This window comes from Giraffa tippelskirchi, chromosome 7 (assembly GCF_054371585.1).
Source record: "Giraffa tippelskirchi isolate mGirTip1 chromosome 7, T2T-mGirTip1v1.2.pri, whole genome shotgun sequence".
NCBI classification, from domain to species: domain Eukaryota; kingdom Metazoa; phylum Chordata; class Mammalia; order Artiodactyla; family Giraffidae; genus Giraffa; species Giraffa tippelskirchi.
Window position 1 is genome coordinate 152,317,586 of NC_137281.1, and position 17,854 is coordinate 152,335,439.

At 40.8% G+C, this 17,854-nt stretch overlaps 1 protein-coding gene and 1 long non-coding RNA gene across 13 annotated transcripts in view; one reads left to right on the forward strand and one right to left on the reverse strand.

Moving 5' to 3' along the window:
* Positions 1 to 17,854, forward strand: part of LOC145513665 (uncharacterized) — a 42,718-nt gene that overhangs the window by 22,782 nt on the left and 2,082 nt on the right. The window contains exon 2 of one of the 2 annotated variants that reach the window (XR_014059653.1): positions 8,580 to 8,762. The exons of the other annotated variant lie outside the window; for it this stretch is intronic. This is a non-coding gene — a long non-coding RNA (uncharacterized LOC145513665). The remainder of the gene's footprint in view (positions 1 to 8,579; positions 8,763 to 17,854) is intronic. 2 annotated transcript variants of the gene reach the window in all.
* Positions 9,327 to 17,854, reverse strand: part of STON2 (stonin 2) — a 167,509-nt gene continuing 158,981 nt past the window's right edge. For 5 of the 11 annotated variants that reach the window (XM_081510622.1, XM_081510618.1, XM_081510617.1 and 2 more), the window contains one exon: positions 9,327 to 16,304. In XM_081510622.1, the coding sequence (XP_081366748.1) occupies positions 16,221 to 16,304 (84 nt within the window). In that variant the 3' untranslated portion in view covers positions 9,327 to 16,220. The remainder of the gene's footprint in view (positions 16,305 to 17,854) is intronic. The other 6 variants (XR_014059647.1, XR_014059644.1, XR_014059642.1 and 3 more) reach the window with 4 other exon arrangements.

Sequence of the window (17,854 nt, forward strand, 5' to 3'; positions counted from 1 at the left end):
AGAGTCGCACATGACTTAGCAACTAAACCATCACCACCACCACTGGCTAAAGATTTGTCAACTTTGTTTATCTTTTCAAAGAACCAGCCTTTAACTTCATTGATCTTTTCTGTTTTGTTTTTTTTTTTAAAGTATTTATTTGCCTGTGTTAGGTCTTAGCTGCAGCACATGGTATCTTTAGTTTTGGCATGTGGGATCTATTTCCCTGACCAGGGATTGAATTTGGGCCCCCTGCATTGGCAGCACAGAGAGTTGGCCACTGGGCCACCAGGGAAGTCCTGGCCACTGATTTTTTAAGTAGCATGTTGTTTAGTCTCCATGTAATCATTTTTGTCTTGCTTCTTTTTCTCTGATTTCTCATTTCATGCCACTGTGGTCAGAAAAGATGCTTGTAATAATTTTTGTACCCTAAAATTTTTTGAGGCTCGTTTTGTGCCCCAGTGTGTGGTCAGTTCCAGACATTGTTCCATGTGCACTTGAAATGGATGTGCTTTCTGGGTGTTTTGGATGTAATGCCTTGAAAATATTATCTAACTGTGCTATGGTATCATTTAGGATCTCTGTTGCCTTATTGATTTTCTGTTCAGAAGATCTGTCCATTGATGTATGTAAGTCTGAAAAATCTCTTCCTATTATTGTTTTCTCATCATTTCTCCCTTTATGTCTGTTAGTTTTTATGTACTTGGGTGTTCCTATATTGAATGCATGTTTGTTGACAAGTGTAATTTCCTCTTATTGATCCTTTTATCATTATGTAGTGTCCTTCTTTATCTTTCTTTATGGCCTTTGTTTTAAATTCTGTTTTGTCTGATATGAGCATTATGACCCCTACTTTCTTGTTATTTCCATTTGCATGAAATATGTTTTTCCATCCCATCACTTTTAATAGGTGTGTGTCCTTTGTCCTAAAGTGAGTCTCTTGTAGGCAACATATTGTAGGATCTTGTTTGTTTTGTCTGCCACTCTGTCTTTTGATTGCAACATTTAATTCATTGGCACAGAAGGTAATTATGAGAGATATGTATTTATTGTCATTTTAGACCTGATTTTCCAGTTGATTTTATATTTCTTCCTTGTTCCTTTTTCTTTTCCCTTTTGTGATTTGATGATTTTCTTTTGCACTATGTTTATGATCTCTTCTTTTGGCTTTTCTGACTCTGTTGTATGTTTTGGATTTGTGGTTACCCTGTTTTCAAGTATGTTAACCCTTTCCTATATATAGTTTCTTTAGACTTAGTAAAATAGGCTCAAACACCTTTTAAAAACGAATTGCATTTTCTTACTCTCTTCCCCCACATTTTATGATTTTCATGTCCTCTTTTATCTCTTCGTGTTTATCCTTTTGCTATTCATTGTGGTTATCACTTTCACAAAGATTTTTTGTTTGTTTTTTTAATCTGAAGACTGGTCTATTTAAGTAACTTACTTTTCAGTTGTAATTTTCTTCTTTCCAATAGGTTACTGCTTTTCTTGTATTTATAAAAGATCTTTCAATATTTCTTTTAGGAAAGGTTTAGTATTGCTGTATTCTTTTAGTTTTTGCAGATCTGAAAAATTCTTTATCACTTCTATTCTTACTGATAATCTTGCTGGGTAGAATACTTTGATTATAATATGTCTTGGTGTAGGTCTCTTTGGATTCATCTTGTTTGGAACCTTCTGTGCTTCCTGTACCTGAATGTCTCTTTCCTTCTTTAGGTTTGGGAAGTTTTCAGCCATAGTTTTTTTCAGTTTGTTTTCGACTCCTTTTTCTCTTTCTTCTCCTACTGCAATTCCCAATATGCATAGATTGGCAAGCTTTATATTATTCTATAATTCTCTTATATTGCTTTCATTTTTTTTTTTGTTTGGTTTTCTGTCTGCTGTTCTGATTGGGTGATTTCCATTAGTCTATCTTCCATTCAGATATCCCATAGGCACTGAGTTTCCAAAGCCGACAGTGAAGGCATAAATCTGCACACCTCAGGTTTCAGCCCCGCTGCCGCATGTGGGCAGTCTGCTGGTGCTCTCCCCGAACTTGTAGAGGTGGTGCCAAGTCTTCTGAGAGTGTGCGGGAGAAGAGGCTTTTACGGAGACCTCCATCCCTTCCTTCCATGCTTATTAACAAAGGCACTTCACTTCTGTGGTGGGCCTATCTCCACTTCATTTGTTTTTTCCTCTGGGCTTTTATCTTGTCCCTTCATCTGGGATATAACTTTCTGCTTTTTCATGATGCTTAACTTTCTGTAATATAGTTTTTGTTTTAGCCACTGTGGGGCTGTGCCTTTTCTTGCTTCTTCTGTCTGCCCTCTGATGGATGAGGCTAAGAGGCTTGTGTAAGCTTCTCTTTTAATTATTTATTTTTTAATTGAAGGATAACTGCTTTTACAGAATTTTGTTGTTTTCTGCCAAATATCAACATGAATCTGCCATAGGTATACATATGTCCCCTCTTGAACCTCCCTCCCATCTCCTTCCCCATCCCACCCCTCTAGGCTGTTAACAGAGCCCCCGTTTTGAATTCCCTTAGTCATACAGCAAATTCCCAATGGCTATCTATTTTACACATGGTAATGTAAGTTTCCACGTTACTCTCTCCATACATTCCACCCTCTCCTTCCTCCTCGCCACTGTGTCTGTAAGTCTGTTCTCTGTCTGTTTTTCCGTTGCTTCCCTGTAAACAAATTCATCAGTACCATTTTTCTAGATTCCATATATATATCCTAGTATATGATATTTATCTCTCACTTTCTGACTTACTTCATTCTGTATAACAGGCTCTAGGCTCACCCACCTCATTAAAACGGACTCAAACGCATTCCTTTTTAAGACTGAGTAATATTCCACTGTGTATATGCACCACAGCTTCTTTATCCAGTCATCTGTCGATGGACATCTAGGTTGCCTCCGTGTTCTAGCTGTTGTAAATAGTGCTGCAGTGAACACTGGGATACAAGTGTCTTTTTCAGTTTTGGTTTCCTCAGAGTACATGCCTAGGAGTGGGATTGCTGGGTCATATGGTGGTTTTATTCCTAGGTTTTTAAGGAATCTCCATACCATCCTCCATAGTGGCTGTATCAATTTACATTCCCACCAACAGTGCAAGAGGGTTCCCTTTTCTCCACACCCTCTCCAGCATTTATTGTTTGTAGACTTTTTGATGAGGGCCATTCTGACTGGTGGGAGGTAATATCTCATTGTAGTTTTGATTTGCATTTCTCTAATAATGAGTGACGTTGAGCATCTTTTCTTGTGTTTGTTAGCCATCTGTCTGTCTTCTTTGGAGACAAGTCTGTTTAGGTCTTTTTCCCACTTTTTAATTGTGTTGTTTTTCTGGTATTAACTTGTATGAGCTCTTTGTATATTTTGGATATTAATCATTTGTCAGTTTTTTCATTTGCTATTATTTCTCCCATTCTGAGGGTTGTCTTTTCACCTCGTTTATAGTTTCCTTTGCTGTGCAAAAGACTTAAGTTTAATCAGGTCCCACTTGTTTACTTTTCTTTTTATTTCCATTACTCTGGGAGGTGGGTCATAGAGGATCCTGCTGTGATTTATGTCATCGAGTGTTCTGCCTGTGTTTTCCTCTAAGAGTTTTATAGTTTCTGGTCTTACATTTAGGTCTTTAATCCATTTTGAGTTTATCTTTGTGTATGGTGTTTGGAAGTGTTCTAATTTCATTCTTTTACATGCAGCTGTCCAGTTTTCCCAGCACCATTTATTGCAGAGGCTATCTTTGCCCCATTGTGTATTCTTGCGTCCTTTGTTGAAAATAAGGTACCCACAGGTGTGTGGGCTTATTTCTGGGCTCTCTATCTTGTTCCATTGTTCTATATTTCTGTTTTGGTGTCAGTTCCATACTGTCTTGATGACTATAGCTTAGTAGTATAGTCTGAAGTCAGGAGGGTTGATTCCTCCAGGTCCATTCTTCTTTCTCAACACTGCTTTTGCATTTCAGGGTCTTCTCTGTTTCCATATGAATTGTTAAATTTTTCATTCTAGTTCTGTGAAAAATGCCATTGGTGATTTGATAGGGATAGCACTGACTGTAGATTTCAAGCTTCCTGATGGGAGGAATTGGCCATGGGAAAAAACAGGTCTTGCTCTGGTGTGCAGGGCCTTGCTCAGTAAAGCTTTAATCCAATTTCCTGCTGATGGGTGGGGTTGCACTCCCTCCCTGGTAGTTGTTTGGCCTGAGGTGACCCATCCCTGGGGTCTTTGGGCTTTTGTTGTTGTTGTTCAGTCACTCAGTTGTGTCTGACTCTTTGCAACCCCATGGACTGCAGCACACCAGGCTTCCATGTCCATCACCAACTCCTGGAGCTTACTCAAACCCATGTCCATTGAGTCAGTGATACCATCCAACCATCTCATCCTTTGTCGTCCCATTCTCCTCCCACCTTCAATCTTTCCCAGCATCAGGGTCTTTTCTAATGAGTTAGCTCTTCACATCAGGTGGCCAAAGTATTGGAGTTTCAGCTTCAGCATCAGTCCTTCCAATGAATATTCAGGACTGATCTCCTTTATGATGGGCTGGTTTGATCTCCTTGTGGTCCAAGGGACTCTCAAGAGTCTTGTCCAACACCACGGTTCAGAAGCATCAATTCTTCAGCACTCAACCTTCTTTATGGTCCAACTCTCACATCCATACATGACTACTGGAAAAACCATAGCTCTCACTAGATGGACCTTTGTTGGCAAAGTAATGTCTCTGCTTTTTAACATGCTGTCTAGGTTGGTCATAGCTCTTCTTCCAAGGAGCAAATGTCTTTTAATTTCATGGCAGTGATTTTGGAGCCCAAGAAAATAAAGTCTGTCACTACAGGCTCTATGATAGGGTTAATGGTGAACTCCAAGAGGGTTTACACCAAGGGGGACCTTCCAGTGCCCCTGTCCCTGTGGTTAGCCCCTGCTGACCACACCTCCACAGGAGGCCCTCCAACACTAGCAGGTAATTTTGGTTCAGTCTCCTGTGGGGTCACCGCTCCTCTCCTCTGGGTCTAGGTGCACACAAAATTTTGTTTGTTCTCTCTACGACTGGAGTCTGTGTTTCCCCCAGTCCTCTGGAAGACCTATAAGCAAATCCCACTGGCCCTCAAGGCCAGATTCTCTGGGGATTCTCAGTCCCTTTGTTGGATCCCCAGGCTGGGAATCCTGACGTGGGGTGCAGAACCTTCACAATAGTGTGAGAACTTCTTTGGTATTACTGTTCTCCAGTCTGTGGGTCACCCACCCAGCAGGTATGGGATTTGATTTTATCGTGATTGCGTCCCTCCTACCATCTCACTGCATCGTCTTCTTTGTCTCTGGACATGGGGTATCTTTTTCTTGGTGGGTTCCAGTGGCCTCCTGTCAATGGCTGTTCAACAGCTAGTTGCAATTCTGGTGCTCTCACAGGAGAAGAGCACACACCCTTCCACTCCCCCTTCCTGAACCGATCTCTGTGGTGGGCCTAGACTTTCACATATACCACTGGTTGTGGCCTAGACCACGCTCCAGTCGCTGCAGGCTGTCTCCATGCAGCCAACCCGAGTCCTCTCCCCAGGTGTGGCCTCTGAAGCCTGAGTTTCAGCACTGAGCCCTCGCCTGCACCAGTGGACACAGGCTTGAGGCTCAACACCGGGCGATGGCCCAGACCATCTGTGCAGATCTGTTTTGCTTGCCACAAACCAACAGCTGCACTCTCCTCCAAACCTTTGCAGCTTCCTGTCTGTCCTGCTTTGTCTTGGGTACTCTTTAAGTTCATCATTTTAAAGTCTCAGGAGAGAATATATTAGTATATACTTGTTATTTTGGTAGCAAAAGAAACAGCGAGTTTTTTTTTTTTTTAAATATTAGGTTTCTGATAGGCTACTGGCAAGGCTTGCAGGATAAACATACCCAGGTTCAGTAGGTCTAAACTGTTGATTCTCCTTTGCCCCAACATTCAGTCTGGTCACCAAATATTTGTATCCCTTTCACTGAGCATTTCTTTTTTGACTGCAGTTGTCATCCTCTTATTAGATGTATATTATTAAGAGAGTGAAATTGAGGGATAAATTTTGTACTGCCTAGCAAATTCGGAGAATTCAGCATTCTTGCAGCATTTCTAACAGCAGTAAACCTCTGAGGTGCATATAGAAAGAAAAGCAGCAGTAGGTTTCCCAGACTACAGAGGCTCAGAAATGGAAAGAGGAGTTGACTTCAAGAAAGTCTTAACTAAAATACAGAATGAATTTTAGTCATATTCAATTGCATGTTGATTATACTTGCTGACTCATTTTGCTTTCGGTGCACTTTGGCCATATACTGAGAAAGCAATAGTAGCTGTTGCTTTTTAATGAGGAGGATAAAGCCAATAAATATAAAATGTTAAAAGGCAGCACATAAGCATTAAAGGCAGTAGAAGAGATGTACAATAGGGGCTTGTTCAAAAAGAGTTCAATGTGGGAAGAAATAACTGGAGACTGTCCCAGTTTCTGAATTATATATCCTTTTCTCTGCTACTGTCAGCAGATTAGTCTAGGCTTCTGGGACTTTATGCCTATTGGTGAAAAGAAGAGAGGACAGGAGAGCAGAGGGAGCTAAGAGAGAAGTCTTGACCCCTGGATCTGCTCTTGACAGGTAGAGAATAGACTTTATCCCGTTCTTTTCTGTTGAGACCTAGACTATATTTGGGAGGAAAGTACCTGTATTTTGGTTTTAACTCCCCCTGAAAAATATTATCTGTAATTTTGAGACCTCTAAATAAAAATCGAGAATAAGTTATTTTTTTAGAGATCTAGTACATAATTCTCTTTGGTATGGAAAGATACTTTAGCATCTTTTCTTGGGTCCATAACAGGATGTGATGGAGTGGAACTAAAAATTGCTTTGTGTAATAAAGTGAAGTATAATGGATATACTTCTGTTCAAGTTATTTGGTCTGCCATTCCACTCAGTGGATCTGTGAGGCAGATAAAAGATGCTGTCAAGCCTGAAACAGTCAGTTCACGACGTTGCTAAACTCAGGGAATAATTGTGTCACTCATTTTAATGATTTCTCCACATTGACCATGAACTGGAAGGCACTGTTCAGGTGGCTGGGATTTTGGGTGGTGATGATTCTAGTGGTATCCTCAATGAAGAAGTTGAAAAATTGAGAGTCATAGAGTGACTTTCATCAAAGAAGACTGACACCCTAGTCTATTTTGTAGACAATTTAAGTGATTTTCAAGAGTGTTGAAACTTCAAAACTTAATTCCCACTTGCTGCTGCTGCTGCTAAGTCGCTTCAGTCGTGTCTGACTCTGTGCTACCCCATAGACGGCAGCCCACCAGGCTCCGCCGTCCCTGGGATTCTCCAGGCAAGAACACTGGAGTGGGTTGCCATTTCCTTCTCCAATGCATGAAAGGGAAAAGCGAAAGTGAAGTCGCTCAGTCGTGTCCGACTCTTAGCGACCCCATGGACTGCAGCCCACCAGGCTCCTCTGTCCATGGGATTTTCCAGGCAAGAGTACTGGAGTGGGGTGCCATTGCCTTCTCCAAATTCCCACTTAAGATGGGATTTTAAGAAGAGTTTTCAGTTGTCCCTTGGCAGTGAAACAGTAAGTTTGGGGACTTGAGGGATTGGTGCCTTTACTCAAGCTAGAGCTAAGTGAGAAAGACATTTAATAAGAATTCCCTCTGTGGGGTATTGGCAATGAACTTTAGAAACAGGGATATCTGACACTTTGTTTTAGGTTCTTTCTCTGTTTCCTGCTGTAAATACTCACCATTGACCTTAAACTAAAGTAAGCATCGGTTGTAACCCCCAGCCTTGAATTATTAGTGCCTTGCCGAATAGAGAGAGGGGGCTGCTTTCATCAAATAAGATCTAAAATACTTCTGTGCATCTAAAATACTTGGTCCAGGTGGTGTCACCAGAAGATAAGCACTACCTTAGTGCTAGGTCATATTATTATGTCTAGGGAGACAGAAAGTGCCCAGCATGGAGGAATTCAGAGCACATAGTCAGAAGTGATAAAAGAGGAGCTGAGAGGAGTTTAGAGAGAGCTGTCAGGTGACACGGAAGACATTTAAATCCTCATCTTCACTTCCTCTCCTTCCCGGCCCTTCCTCCCCCAAATCCTAAGGAACCCCAGGAAGCATACTTGGCTCCAAACAGTTACTTGAGTAGTTGCTCCACTTGGATATTAAAAGAAAGGGGGACTTTAGAAGGCTAAAACCTTGTGATGACATGGGAACTAGACAATTAGGTCTCAGAATTTGTTCAAGAGGATTCTGGGCAGATAGGAAGGGAAGAATAGGGGGAGGGAGTAGAATATCCACAATCTAAGAAAATCTTATGCTCTTATTTGGCTTTTCATCCTATTGAATACCTGATAAGTTACTAATAGAAATTAATTTTGCACCAACTAGGCTATGAAATTCTGTGTGTTCTCTTCAGGATAGAGTTCCCTCAATGGTAGGAACCACTGAACTGGCCTGAGTTCTCCCCTTATGGATAATTGTATTTTGTAATAAGATATCTGTGGTCTGTTTTATACTAACCAAAACACAAAGCTCTGTCTCTTTCTTGTTTATACCAAAAAAAAACACAAACCCATCCTTTATTTTCCTTTCCTTCAATCTTTCCCCTAGACCAAAACAACCTGCATGCTGCAGACAGATTGGTCATTCCAGAATAAAGCTTTCTTGGCAAGATTCTCAAGTGGCTCCACGGCATTTACGAGACTGAGTCCAACCCCAGGATGGAGGCCAGCTCTCCCACAGTTTGGCCCCTCTTGTCACTCTTACCTTGATGTGCATGAACCCCTGACCCAAGTGAGGCTTATCTGTTAATCCAACTACGTTTACGTTTGCTTCTTCCCAACTCTAAACTCCTGTTCTCTCGCCACTGAATTCAATTTTATCCCCACCTCCAGGCCTCACTGAAAGGCCATCTTTCTTATGAAAACCTCCCAAGTATTTTAGTCCAGAATGATTTCTCTTCCCTGCATTTATGTTGACATTAGTTATTTGGATTCATCAGTGAATTAAACAGTTATTTGTTGAGTGCTAACAATATGCCAGGAACATAATATAAAGACATGTGTTATTTGATTATGCCCTCTTTTATAATTCTCACTTATTTATATGTGTATATTCTTACTGCCAAAAAAATCCCTGTACAAACTGTTTTCTTACAGAATTAGGCACAAAGTAGGAATGCAGAAAATAGATCTTGAATTCACTAAAGTACATTCATGATAAACTTAACCTAGGATACAAATCACTTGGTAACTTGTCAACTTATGATCACTAACTTCATTAACTGGGTGGTGAGTCTTCTTAACAATAAACATTTTTTATTATGCTTGATCGAATTAAATCTTGCATAGTGACAGATTTTGTTTAAAAGTTTTTATTAATAGGTCTTTCTCATAGCTCAAAAAGGGGGTTACAGATGATAATCAGCAGAACAATTGAAAACAAAACCTCACCTCTATAGAGTTAGCCAGTGTGTAGACTTTATTACATAGGCACATATTTTTTTAAGTAAACTTTTTACATAAAATAAATCACAACACTGAATGAGGATGGGTGATGAAGAAAGGAAAACCCAAGCCTTGGACCAGCGGAATTGTTCACTGGGATCCTGGGTCCCTCCATCCTGACATACTGAAATTCATGATGAGCATCACAAGTGGAGAATGAGGATGGGGTGCTCCTTTATCACTTCCCGCCTTTAAAACACTGATTGTTTAATTTCCCGAATACAGTAAACTTTCTCTAGGTTCTGTTGGCGGGCTGACACAAAGGTTAAATGAATGCTGACTCAGAGTGAGAGCTGTTCGTATTCTTCCCTCTGCTACCCCAGTACTTCAAAACCCTTAGAGGCTCTGGTCCAGCTGGTTGCTGTCGGGATCTGAGTGGACATCTGCTTCCCCAGAACTGTTCCCCTTGGAAACCACATCGGGAGCACTGATCCTGAAGCACATGGAGGCAAGACCGCGGGGTTTCAGGCTTCAGTCACAATGTGGCTAGAGGGAGTCCACAGCCAGTGCTGAGGGCTCGATCTGAGGCAGAAGATGGGACAGAAAGGAAGAGGAGGCTGGAACTGCTTACTCTGGCTGGCTGGACTCAAGCCATTACATTTGACCAACTCTTAGAACTAGAAACAAAATCATACTAACACATACCACAAAGGAGAGGCTACTTCGTAGCTTGTATGTGGTTTTTAAAAAATTAATAGTTACATTTTCATGTTACTAAAAGATCGGATAGGGAGGACCCGCCCTTTCTCTAGTCTGGTTTTATCATAACTATGTGACAGATATTCCCAGAATCTTTCCTGTTTTTTCTTCCTTCGATTTCCGCAGTCTTTTATATAAAAGGACATATTTATAAATTGTTGGTCAGCCGTGGCCCTTCCATATCTTGGAGGGTTAGACCTACTTCTGTTTCAGGTAGTATCCAAATCCTATGAGGTCCTCTTTGCCCTCACACCACTGTTGTGCTGGGTGATTCTAGGGGAACTTCCAGAGCAGGGTGCCAATGAGATCACCATCCACCATGTTTCTCTGTGTATTGAAGGCAGCTATTAAAGAGAGGGTCGCAGGGTCGTCTGGGCAGATGGTCAACGATAGAGAAATAGAAAGGGAAAAGATGGGCTGGCTGCTTTTCCCAGCATTCAAATCTTAAACTTCTTGCTTCTCAAGACTGTATGAAGAGTCCTGTGGACACGGAGTATGACTAACAGTGGCCCAGAGCACAGTTTATGCAAGTGGAGCTGGAAAGGACCTGAGGGAACAATTAGTCCCTCGTCTTCACTTCTTTAGCTGAGGTTTCTGAAACCCAATTGGAAAAAATAGCCAGTGACTTACCATAATTGTCTCTATGACTGTGTCCTTTAAAGATTCCTAGAAACCCCGGTTCTCTTTACATCAGCAGTCCACAGTGTCCTTGTGTTTCCTTAGCTCCTGTTAGGGAACTGGCTGCTGGGACAGCACCTTGACCAAATACTTGTTGAACTCAATTAACTCTACTGTTTATCCCTGCCAGGCAAACTTAGTATTCCTGGAGCTCCTTACATTTAAGGGATGACCTCTCGTTCATGTATTTTGAGGTTTGGCGGCCAGTGCTCTATTTTGTCATTTCTCTGTACTTTATATTTTTTGATTCTGTTCTTTTATAGCTTTTCACTAAATGCAATTATTATTTGCCTCTCTCCAGGCACTACCAAACACGTTACTAAGGATATTTTCTGCCTTTACAGGCCTGGGATTACAAATTCAAAGATACTTTTTTTTTTTTTCCATTTGTTAAAAGAACTAGACTCTTAATCAGACTTGCTAAGGCACAGTAGAAGAAATGTAAAAACTGCATTTTCCTGCTTTAGTGAATACATGGGAAAATACTGATACACACATTTATTTCTACACTGTTGACTACCTTATACATCTCTTTCACTTTTAATTCCTTAAATACATAAATGAGTCATAATATCGAAAGCATTTCATTTACAAAGAACATAATTAAGAAATGGTGACTTGTAGGGAATTGGCACTTAAAGATTGGTAATGTTCAGAAAACATGTTTAGAAGTTGGTGAGAATGCTATGACTAATTTCATAAGAGCTGTCACGGTTCGGATGACACTTATTAGTAAAATGTTAAGAGATAATTCCTTTATTGGGTGATATTTTCTGTGGATTTAGTTTTTTGGCCAGTTTTGTATGAAGTTCCTGTTGCATTTTTAACACGACCTAAACTCTAGATATGCCAGAATTAATTTACAATCATCATTCATAGAAGAGTTAAAGTTACCATTCCCAACTGAGAAAATTTTAAAAAGTAGGCTAGATGGCAGTGCTTCCTATTCACATCAACTTAATATTTTCAAGAGTTGGAGGAAAAATTTCGGATCATTCTGTTTTCCCACCACCACAAAACTTACGAGATTTAAAGCAGTTCTGAAATCCTGATGTTACTTCACAAGTTTCAGCTTACTATCTCAGGCCTCCTCCTTACTATGATACAAAATAAATACACGGTGACACTGGTGAGTGGTTACTGTTAGGGAAAACAAAAGACCTAGCACACCAAGACTGCCCATGATTCTAGTAAATGCTTCCTTCTCCCACTGACCATCCGAATAGACAAGGCTCAGGCTCACAGAGCTCTGACTTGCAAGAACAAAACTGAATCAGTAATCCAGACTATTGACAGCATCTGTGCTGCTGTTATCTTTGGGCACAAAAATGTTTTTCAACATGAATAAGGCTCACTGTAGTTTAAATTCAGCTGCACATTAAGTGCTTAAGTGCTGACAGTTATTAGTTGACAGTGGAGGCAAGAAAAGAAATTACTTAAGTGCTCCAGGAAATGAAAGCATGCTTGCATGCTTTAAGGTTAAGTGTTTGATGATAAGGAAGGGTTAGGCAGTCTTGGAGTCTCAGGGTCAGTATTCATTCAGCAAACATTTACTCAATACCTAATAATTTTTCTTTATTACATGAATATGTTTGTCCTATCAGCATGGATTTAAGGTAGCTGAAACTTATTATATTCCAAGTTTGGTGCCAGATAGTAGAAAGAAAGAATAAGATACATTTCTTGCCTCCATGAGTCACATCTCTTGGGAATGTGAATTTCTAGGGACCCACTCCAGTATAGTCTTGCCTGGAGAATCCCATGGACAGAGGAGTACGGCAGGCTACAGTTCAGGGGTAGCCAAGAGTCAGACACGATTGGGCGGCTAACGCTTGAAGCTCCTGCCCTCATCTATAAGATCTGAAAAGAAATTACTCTCATTTCAAATAAGCAATATTTTACATTTAAAAATGTTCTCAGGAATTCCCTGGCAGTCCAGTGCTTATAACTCAGAGCTTTCAATGTGGTGCCCCAGGTTTAATCCCTAGTCAGGGAACTAAGATTCTGCAAGCCATGCAGTGTCCCCCCTCCAAAATAATGTTCTCAAGGGTTACGAACCCTGACAATAACGCAGGATGGTCAGAGCAGGTGGGGGGCGGGAGACAAAATAGAAAAAAAAAAAAAAAACCTGTCCAGATTATATTTAAGTGAAATACAAAATTTTGATAAGACCTAACTAGTACTATGTTCACAACAGTGGCAAAGGGGGGTTTGATGGTCTCCCCACAAAGTACCTCATATTCTCTTGTCTGATATATCGTAATGAGAGCACTTATCTTCCTTTACTATGAAGTCATAAAGCAAGTCACCAGCCTCAAAAAATAAAAGCAGAGCTCTTGATATCAAGGGGCATCTAATTTATGTTCTAATAGTAACAGACTGTGTACTGGTAAAATGAATTCACTTCTAATATTTTCAAATTATTGATAACATAGAAAAGGATTATTTGTGGCTATAGACACACAAAATAGAAGTCCAGGGTGGCAAACTTAGAATCTGCATATCAAAAAGGTATTTGTCCAACTGTGTTTTCTATGTAGGCTATTAACAAAACTACATAGAAACTACATCTAAAAATAAGTAGTCTTACATTTTGCAATTCCCTAAATGCTACCCATAAACAATTTCTAAAAAACAGAGGGAAAACAAATCTGATGAAATCAAGGTGTTAAGTTCTTAAAAATGAATGATAATTTGATTGCTGAATGTAGATAGCATGGAAGGAAGTTTTCCAACCCTTGGCTTTAAAAAAAAAAAAAAAATCCAGGTAAAGCACAAAGGCAATGAGAATTAACCAATAGGAAAAAAGGGTCCAACCACCAATACATATGTGAGGCTAGCAGGTAAAGCAGAGATCTTAAGAGGGTGCATGGGCTCTAACCTTGGGTAAAGAAGGTGCTAGAATATGCTTGACCTTGGCAACTCTTCAACCCATCTCAATGCTTCTGTGAGGAATCCTCATGAGCTTTTAGCACAACAGGGTAAGGACTATGCCCTGGAGTCCCCCCACTTGATAAAGACCTCTAGAGGAACCCACCGTATTTCAAAGAGCATGAAAAGCCACTTACAAACTAAAAACAACTAGAGTTAGAGTCCTATTACTATGGAAACGAAACGTCTATGTAGAAGGTATCTTGGTAAGAATCTTGCCTAAATCTAATCTTAAGAGTCCCTTTCATGGCATTTAGGAGAGATGGGTTATTTTAACTTTTGTTTAGGTGTCTATAGCAACTGGATATTCTACTACTTGAGTCCATTCCTCTTTAGAATAACTCTTATTGCAAAGTTCTTTCTTGTGCTGAAGCAAACATCTGTCATCATAAAGCTCCTCTTTTTGTCCTTTGAAGCAACACAGGAAAAGTCCAGTTCCTCTCCCCTTTTATAGTTCAACGGAGATTTCAAGGCAGCTATTATATCATTCGCTCTTTTTCCCTTTGCAGCTATACCTTCTGTTCTTCAGGGGAACTATTGCCCGGTTCCACGTATAATCAGACTCTTCACGATCCTGGCCACCTGACTCTGGACGCAATAATTTATTAAAGTCTCTCTTAAAATGTGGTTCCCAGAACTGAACCCAGTCCTCCATCCACATGTGGACTGAGCTGTGCTGCGTGCTGGGCTCCCTAGATTTCTGTCACCACAGGCTGAATGTGTTCATTTAGCCGTGAGATACCCCTGACTCAAAACTGAACTCACATTTCCATAAGAAAACATTTCTACAAACACTGCTGTGAAACCAGGACTTTCTAACACCTTTCCCATTAACACACACATCCGTACACACATGGGTGCCCTCGTCTATACTCAGAAGGTTGCATTTAAGAAACTCAGAATATGGGAGTCTCCTGTTAATGCCTACTCAATTTTATCCTTTTAGTTTCAGTCTTATGTTCAGGTATTTCAAAAATTATAATGATTTCTGTATCCTAATGTCAGTATATAGTTAGAATTCAGTGAATATTCATGGGATGAATTAATCCTGAATCTACTAGTCAACAGGCTAGATATATATGTCTACTTCTGGGTCATCTATAAATCTGATAGGCGTACTTTCTGCCCCCCATACTCTCTTCTTCATCAGAGAACTAAGAAGGCAAATAAAAGCTGCTTTTAAACTGTTGAGCTAGTATCCCCTTTGGGATGCGGAGGTACAGAATGTGAGCAGGAACAGATGAAGAGAAAGAATATTGAGTGTCCTAGATCCTTGGAATCAGGATTTAATGTTCCCAACATTAGAAAAATATGGCTTTCTCCTATCTCTACCCTAGAGTCTTCTGCCTTTCAGATCTATTAGAATACTGTGATTATCAAACTGTGAATTTTTAGGAAAAGCTCATACAAGTTTAATTTTGAAACAGCTTTTAAAATGACCTTTTCATATTACATTTCCTGTAAAGTCTGAGTTAGAGACATATAGCTGTCTATTGGCTATGAGGTATAAAATGGAGTTCCCAAAATGCCCTTGACAAATGCCTGAGATGTATGTATCCATTTATTTCAGGAGTCAGAAATGGCATATATTTTTCAGTGTGAATTTAGAAAATCACTGAGATTGAAGCTGTCTCCTGAATTGAATATTATCTCAAAATGAGTGTTCCTTTTCCCCGGAACAAAGAAAAATAGCTCAATTTTGCTTTCCCTTCAACAGCCACTCTTTGCAGAATGTAGGGCTAATTACAGAATTTAAAAGCTTCCTATTGTGCCTTTTTCCCCATTGTCTATTGTGACTCAGGATGGTGAACCCTGGGACTGACACTTTAGAAAGATGGAAAAAGTGTTTCAATCTTGAACCGGGAAGAAAACATTTCAGAAACTTCCTTCTTGCATAGTGTTAACATTTGAAGGATGGAGACACCTATGAAAGGTCAAGCAGACCCAGAGAAGAAATTGGTTTTGTACCTTTTCTCAGTTTTTCTCTAGAGGGAGTGATGGAGGTGGAGTCTTGGTTAATTAACTTCTCAAGAAACTGTTTTCCTGAAATTGACTGACAGATGAACATCAGGAAGAAATCATGCCAACACTGATGGTGGGTGCGGGGATGCGGGGGGGGCAGATTTCTTTTCCTGACTATTATCAATCATGACAAGCCACACCCAAGAGCCTTGAGATAAGCAAGAGTGCAGAGGAGGCTTAATTATATGGTAAGCTCCCCAGGCCAGGTGACCCATGTGCTTCAATCATAATCAGAGCCTCTCCCAGGCAGCCACACTAGGGCTTCCTGTTAGAATACAGGTAACTACAAACAGGACGGTCCATACACTGTTCCCCACAGGGAGGAGCCATGCTAGGTACTGACTTGAATTTCAGCTATTCAGGAAGACATCCTATCGTGCCTCTTGGGTCAGGAATCCCCTGCAAGACAGTCTCATCACTGGACCCCACACTCCTTGGGATTTTCCATGTCGTCTCCTTCCAAGTCCAGCTTCAAACTCTTTTTTTGCTCAATTTCCACCTGGCAAGGAATAGAAATCGGAGAGAAATAATCAGAAAGAAATATCAGGAAAACATCCCAACAAATAACCAAAAGAGAAAAACCGCACTAGGTTCTTTGAGAGTCCTTACAGTTTGGTTAATGTTCTGGGGTTTACCCACACCAAGCTACTGGCCCTGTGTAGATCATGGCTCTGAATGTGCACATGCCCTTGGCTTCGTCTGGAATTCCTCTCCCTCTCCGTCCACCTGGGAAATCCTTCTTCTTTGCCTTGCACAGTCGCTCAAAGATCACCTCTCCTGTAAAGTTATTCTTGACTCCCCAGGTAGAGGCAGGTGCTCCCCTGTGTATATTTCCCCTGCACCCTGTACACTTGCCCAGCCCCACTACACCACAGGCTCTGTAAGACAGGGCAGGCCCTTTTAACTATTAAACCCCAATAATACAGGCATACAGCAGGCAAACACAAAGGTTTATCAAGTGAATGGATTTCTTTGCAGTTGGCTGTTTACACTCTCTATGACTTTGTCCCTTTGAACAGTCTGCGGAGAATTCCCTGGCAGTCCAAAGGTCAGGACTCCACACTTCCACTGCAAGGGCCACAGGTTCGATCCCTGGTCAGTGAACTAAGATCCTACATGCCATGTGGCACAGCCAAAAAAAAAAAAAGCACCCAATAGTATTTATAGTTCTGCCTGTATCTTTTGCAGACTACTATAGCTGTTAATTATAAAGGGATTAATCAATTAATCTTGTCTTGAGCCATCTGAAGCCTTTTGATCAGTCAGGCAGGGAATCTTTTGAGTTAGGGAGCTTCATAATGAAAGCTGCTTTTCTCAATACCACTTGATATTTATAAGGAGGGAAACATTTCAAGACAAAACAGCTGACTAGGGCCATGTTTGAAGAAAGTGCTGAGGTTTTTTTCCTCTGGCCACAAGATGGAGCATTTGTTCTTTTCGGTAGTTGAATGTTTTGGATCGTACAACTAAGGAAACATTTAAAGAAAAATGATGGTATAAATCTAACGGTATTATCATGAATAGAAAATTATTAAACCGCTTTGCCAAATCCTTCTTCAGTATGCCCGCTCCAACCCCCTGCCCGTTGTCCGGGGGCATTTAATCTCCCGCCATGCGCCCAGTTGCTCAGTTATGTCCGACTCTTTGCAACTTTATGGACTGTAGCCCCCTAGGCTCCTCTGTCCATGGGATTCTCCAAGGAGGAATACTGGAGTGGGAGGCCATGCCCTCCTCCAGGGGATCTTCCCGACCCAGGGATGGAACCCGAATCTCGACGTCTCTTGCATGGGTTCTTTACCACTAGCATCCCTTCCTACTGAATCTCTTAAACTCCCCAGGATATAACCACTCTTTACGTCAGAACTCTCCAGCGTCACGTCCCCCTTTGCAGCCCTGATCCTGTTACTACTATAAAGGTTTGCTTGGCTTTCAAGATTGCTCTGTTACAGCCCAGTGACCAGGTCAGATGTGTCTTAACTTCACTCAGATCCACTTCATCAACATCTGCAGCTGAAATATATGCTTAGAGTTAGCATTTTTCTAAGCCTG